The sequence below is a fragment of the Macrotis lagotis genome, chromosome 8 (genome assembly GCF_037893015.1).
Source record: "Macrotis lagotis isolate mMagLag1 chromosome 8, bilby.v1.9.chrom.fasta, whole genome shotgun sequence".
In the NCBI taxonomy this organism is placed as follows: domain Eukaryota; kingdom Metazoa; phylum Chordata; class Mammalia; order Peramelemorphia; family Peramelidae; genus Macrotis; species Macrotis lagotis.
This window is the reverse complement of record NC_133665.1, coordinates 78309290-78314816: the sequence shown is the minus strand read 5'-3', so window position 1 is coordinate 78314816 and position 5527 is coordinate 78309290. Positions and strand designations below refer to the sequence as shown.

Below are 5527 nucleotides of genomic sequence, written 5' to 3'. Positions count from 1 at the left end.
TGGGCAAATGGAAAACTGCTTCCAAAATAGAACTGACCAACTGGAAAAGGAGTTGCAAAAGATAAATGAAGAAAAATCTTCTCTAAAAAAAGAATGTTATCAGCACAAAATAATGACTTCATGAGACAGCGAGATTGTGTTAAACAAAACCAAAAGATTGAAAAATAGAAGGAAATGGAAAATACAACATCAGCAAAACCACTGACCTCAAGAACAGGTCAAGACAAGAGAACCTGAGACTTATAGGCTTTCCTGAAAACATTGAAGAGAAAAAAAATTCTGGACTTAATATTACAGGATTTAGTGATGAAAAATTGCCCCGATATCATGGAACCAGAGGGCAAAATAGTTTTTGAAAGAATACATCGATCCCCTCTGGAAAGAGATCCTAAAATGAAAACACCAAGGAATATTGTGGACAAATTCCAGAACTATCAGATAAAAGAAAAAATAATACAAGCAACCAGAAAGAAAAAAATCAAATACCAAGGAACCACAGTAAAGATTATGCAGGACCTGATCACAGCAACATTAAGGGATTGAAGGGCCTGGAATGAGATATTCCAAAGAGCAAGGGAGCATGGAATGCAGCCAAGAATTCACTATCTAGGAAAGCTGAGCTTTCTCTTTCAGGAGAAAATATGTACATCTAATGAAATGGGAGACTTCCAAGATTTCATGATGAAAAGACCAGAGCTAAATAGAAAATTTGGACATCAAACAGGAGACTCAAGACACACATGAAAAGGTAAAAAAACAAAATGAAACATAACTGCTATCCAATAAGGTGAAACTGACTATATACCCACTTGGGAGAAAGAGTCTCATAACTCTTGAGAAAAGTAACTCTATTAGAGAGAAAATACATAGCCAAAAGTATGGACACTCATAACTTTTCTGTGACTCAGATAGAATGATTTATAAACAATGCCTCCTTAAAAAGCCGGACAGTAAAGAGAAGGGAAGGAAGATGGAGGGAGACTGAATGGGATAAATCTCATTACATCAAGAGGTGCAGTAGACCTGTTGTAATTGAGGGGAAGAAAGGAGCAGGTAAGATCCACCTGAACTTTCATCTCATCAGACTTGGCTTAAAGTTATCTTACACATACTTAGTTAAGAAACTTATTTTACCTTTAAAGCATTAAAAGGAGAAAAAGGGGAGGGGTGAGAAAAAAGGGAGCAAACAGAAAGAAGGGAAGAAGGGGAAATGGGAAAGGGGACAGAAAGGTGAGGGGGTTGATATAAGAGGCTAAGCACGCTGAAGGTGGTGGTATTCAGAAACAAATCACTGGGAAATATGGATAAAGGAGAAAATGGGCAAAATAAAAACTAAAGGAAGATAGCATGGAGGGCAAAAAAGAGTTAGTAATTATAACTTTGAATGGGATGAACTCTCCCTTAAAACATAAGCAGATAGCAGAGTGCATTAAAAACTAGAATCCTACAATATGCTACTTAGAAGAAACTCATTTGAAGCAGAGAGAGCCATATACAGTAAAGGTAAAACATTGGAGCAAAATATATTTTACTTCAGCTGAAGTGAAAACAACAGGGTTAGCAATCCTTATCTCAAGAAAGCAACTACAAAAATAGATAGCATTAAAAGAGAAAAGGAAACCATATCTTCCTAAAAAGTATCCTAGACAATAAAAAATTTCAATACTAAATATGAATGCAGCCAATGGTACAGAATCCAACTTCTTCTTTTTTGGGGGGGGGCAATGTTGGCATTGTGTTTATTACCCAAGTATTCATTCCACCCCCAGGATTCTTTGGCTCAAATTAGCAATGTTTGGAACGCAAGTCCAATTAAGACACCCAGGGTTGAATAGTTTCATCATCACAGTCACCCTCCTTGAAGAAGGTGTGTGTATGTGTGTGTGTGTGTGTGTGTGTGTGTGTATGTATTGGGGGGGGGAAGCTTTCGCAGTTCCTAGCCTGGGAACCAGTATGGGCACATTCCAGCAGAGGCATTTGCATCTTCTGCCCTAGTCCTCAGAGTCAGAGTAGGAGAAAGAGAGGAACTAAGAGCATGAGGGCAGCTCTTGGAAGTCTTGAGGCGCTGCTCAGGTCTGGAGGGCAAAGTTCACTGTCATTGAACTCCTCAAAGACTTGACTGACCTGGGGGTTTCCCAAAAAGGATGCCTCCCCGACAGTATGGGAGATCCAGGACTCCTGAGTCCCCACTGGGGCAAATAGCTCTTTGTTTCCTCTTAGGGATACACCAACCAAGACCCAGGAGCCACGTTGTTCTTCACAGAGGAGAGTTGACCCTGAGTCCATCTCATACGTGTCTTCCTTTCCTTTGGGATACTGGACACAGATAGTTCCAGAAGGCAGTGCACATCGATAGAGGCAGTGGCAATGACCAGGGGACAAGATGATGACTGGAACAGCTAAGGGGACTCGGTTTGAAGAATCTTTCCAGCCTAGGACCCAGCAGCTTGTCTCAATTGGGGTAGGTCCAGAATGTAGGCAGACAAGCAGGATAGCAGGGGAGGGCTCCACTCTGGTGTCTAGCTCTAAGAGAACTAGGGGTGCTTTGGATCCCATTCCATAGGGAAATCGAATGCTGTCGACTGATCTTGATATCTGGTGACCCTGGGCAACAGGTCTGGGCCCTGCTCTACCCAAGTATACTTGAAGACTGGCTACTGTGGAGGCCTGTCTTGTGACACATTGAGTAGCTGCTAGGACCCAACCAGGGCTCACCAAAGTGCCTATACAAACTGGACCCATGTCACCTCTGCCATCCAAGGCCATGGATTACTATTTGACCAGATCACTGGTTTAATACCACAAGCTCCATTTCTGGTCTTGGGAGGACAGGTTGGTAACTTGACCTGTGCTTCAAGTTCCCAATTCCAGACTGGTTGATCCTCCAGTTTGGCCTCAAGGGCAATATGCCTGATCCAACGCTCATGAAGTTGCAGTGGGGAGAAGACCTGAGGCTGGAGACAGCTTTCTGAGGGCTCTGAAACACCTGCCAGGAACCAATATCCTGATTCCTCACATAGGAGGCTCCAGTGGCTGTCAATCCAACAGCTTCTTGTCTCCTCCTCCTGGTAGTCAGCACATAGGATTCTAGGATTCATTCCAGGCAAGGACACATTCTCCCCCTTCTGGCCATGGAGGCAATAACACCACCAACTAGACATCATTTCAGCTTCCAGTAGAGAATTGGAGACCTGGGGTGGTTCTCCAGGACCCCACTGGGCCAGGCGGCAGCGACCCCTTGGCAAAAAGTAGTGATATAAGCGGGGCAAGCATACAGGGCTTGTATCTTCCGTCATGTTTACAGACACATCTAGCAGTAAGAGGGCCAAGTCATAGACATAATCTTGCATGTGGTTTCTATTGAAAATAATTTGGCTGACAGGCACCCTTCTTCCTTTGGGTGGGAAGACCACTTGCCATTCACTAGTGTCTTGGATTAAGCCTTCAAGGTGTGGAAAGCAGCTGGCTGGTGTGAGAACCCACTTTTTTGATATCATCACTCCATGGCAAGGCTTGAAATTTGGGGTAACTACCACAGCCTTCCAGGGCCAATGATCAGGATAGGGGGCAATCCCACATTCTGGCAAGGCAAGGGTACAGTTGTCAAGACTCTCCTTTGGCATATCTGTTGGGATAGTCTTGGGTTGTTCAAGGAAGAAAGCTTCAGGAACTTGCTCCCAGATCCAGTTTTCATAGTAGGACACTGCTGTGAAGATTCCAGGGAGATTTCTCCTTGCACAGCCATGGCCAAAGCTGGTAATTCCAGCCTGGAACCACTGGCCTTGCTCCTCACAGACCAATGGACCCCCAGAGTCACCCTGGCAGGTATCCTTTTTGCCTTCCTTCAAGTCAGCACAAAGCATCCCTGGATATAACTGTTCAGTAAAATTGAAGGGGCCAGCACTGTTGTAGATACACTGACAGGTTGTCATTCCCACAATCTTTAGCTCTACCTCTTGGAGGAACTCTGGCTGACACAGATATTCCATTTCTTGCACATTTCCCCAGCCTGTGGCCCAGCAGGAGGTTCTGTGGGCAAAGTGATGATTGGCCCGGGGCAGGCAGATGGGCTGCACATATTCTGAAAAGTTGGCAGGTTGACTCAGATGCAACAGGGAAAGGTCTAGCCCTATTTCTGCAGAGGTATAATTGTCCAGAACCAGAATTTCTGTGACATTGCGAAGCTCTCCGTATTCCAGCAAAGACAACTGAGTGTACAAACTGAGGAACACTGTAAACTCTTCTGCAGGAGCCACAGTGAGATTGTCTACCACACAAGTGAGCAGCAGAGAGGACCCAGGATTCAGAGATGAGGTTGCCACCACAGATGTGGCCACCACCTCTGTGCAGACTCATTTGCCATGGCCAGTCACCATGGGTGGCATCGGAGCCACCCACAATACAGGGCCGAGGTTGGGTTCAACCACACTCTGGGATATCTCCTAGTTCTTGGAGATTTTCCTAGGGCAGAGCTGAAGGCTGAATCCTGTGTTTTCCCTGGGGTTTCCAGGAAGACCAGTAACAAGAGAATAAGCAGAGTGGAGGACATGGTCCCATGGAGTTTGGGATTGCCAGAGCTCTGGAGAATCCAACTTCTTAGAGAAGTTGAAAGAGCTACAGGAAGACATAGACAGCAAAATGCTACCATGGAAGACCTCAACCTTCCACTCTCAGAATTAGATACGTCTCATCAAAAAATAAACAAGAAGGAAGTTAAGGAAGTAAATAGATTGTTAGAAAAACCTAGATATGATATACTTATGGAGGAAACTGAATGGGGAAAGAAGGAACATGATTTATTTTCAGCAATACATGGAACTTACAAAAAATTAATCATGTAATAGGACATAAAAACCTAATGATCAACTGTAGAAAGGCAGAAATAGTGAATACATCTATCTCAGATAATAATGCAATAAAAATCATATGCAATACTTGTTAGGGAGATAAAGACCCAGAACTAATTGGAACTAAATAAGCTCATTTTAAAGAATGAGTGGATCAAGCATCAAATTATAGAAAGAATTAATTATTTCATTCTAGATAATGACCATAATGAAACAAAATACCAAAGTCTATGGAATTCACTCAGGGTTTCAGTCAGGGGATATATTATCTCTTTAAATGCTTATATGAACAAATTAGAGAGAGAGAAGAAATCAATGAACTAAATATTCAACTAAAAAATTAGAGAAAGAACAAATTAAAAACCCCCAATTAAATACCAGATTAGAAATTCTAAAAATTAAAGAAGAAATTAATAAAATTGAAAGCAAGATAACTTTTGAAATCACAAATAAAATCAAGAGCTGGTTTTATGAAAAAAACAATAAAATTGATAAACCTCAGGTCAATTTTATTTAAAAGAAGAAACTGAAATTGCTAGTGTCATGAATAAAAAAAGGTGAAATCACCACCAATGAGGAGGAAATTAAAGTAATAATTCAGAATTATTTTGCTCATCTATATTCCAGTAACTTTGACAATCTAAGTACAATTGATGAAGATTTACAAAAATATAAGTTGC

At 42.1% G+C, this 5527-nt stretch overlaps 1 protein-coding gene across 1 annotated transcript; it reads right to left on the bottom strand.

The window, feature by feature from the left end:
• Nucleotides 1-2004: 2004 nt before the first annotated feature.
• LOC141494859 (polyserase-2-like) lies at nt 2005-4577 on the bottom strand. Its single transcript, XM_074196013.1, is given in 4 exon segments — nt 2005-2744; nt 2747-4277; nt 4279-4435; nt 4485-4577. Coding segments are annotated over 4 exon segments (2493 nt in total). The 5' UTR covers nt 4550-4577.
• Nucleotides 4578-5527: the final 950 nt, after the last annotated feature.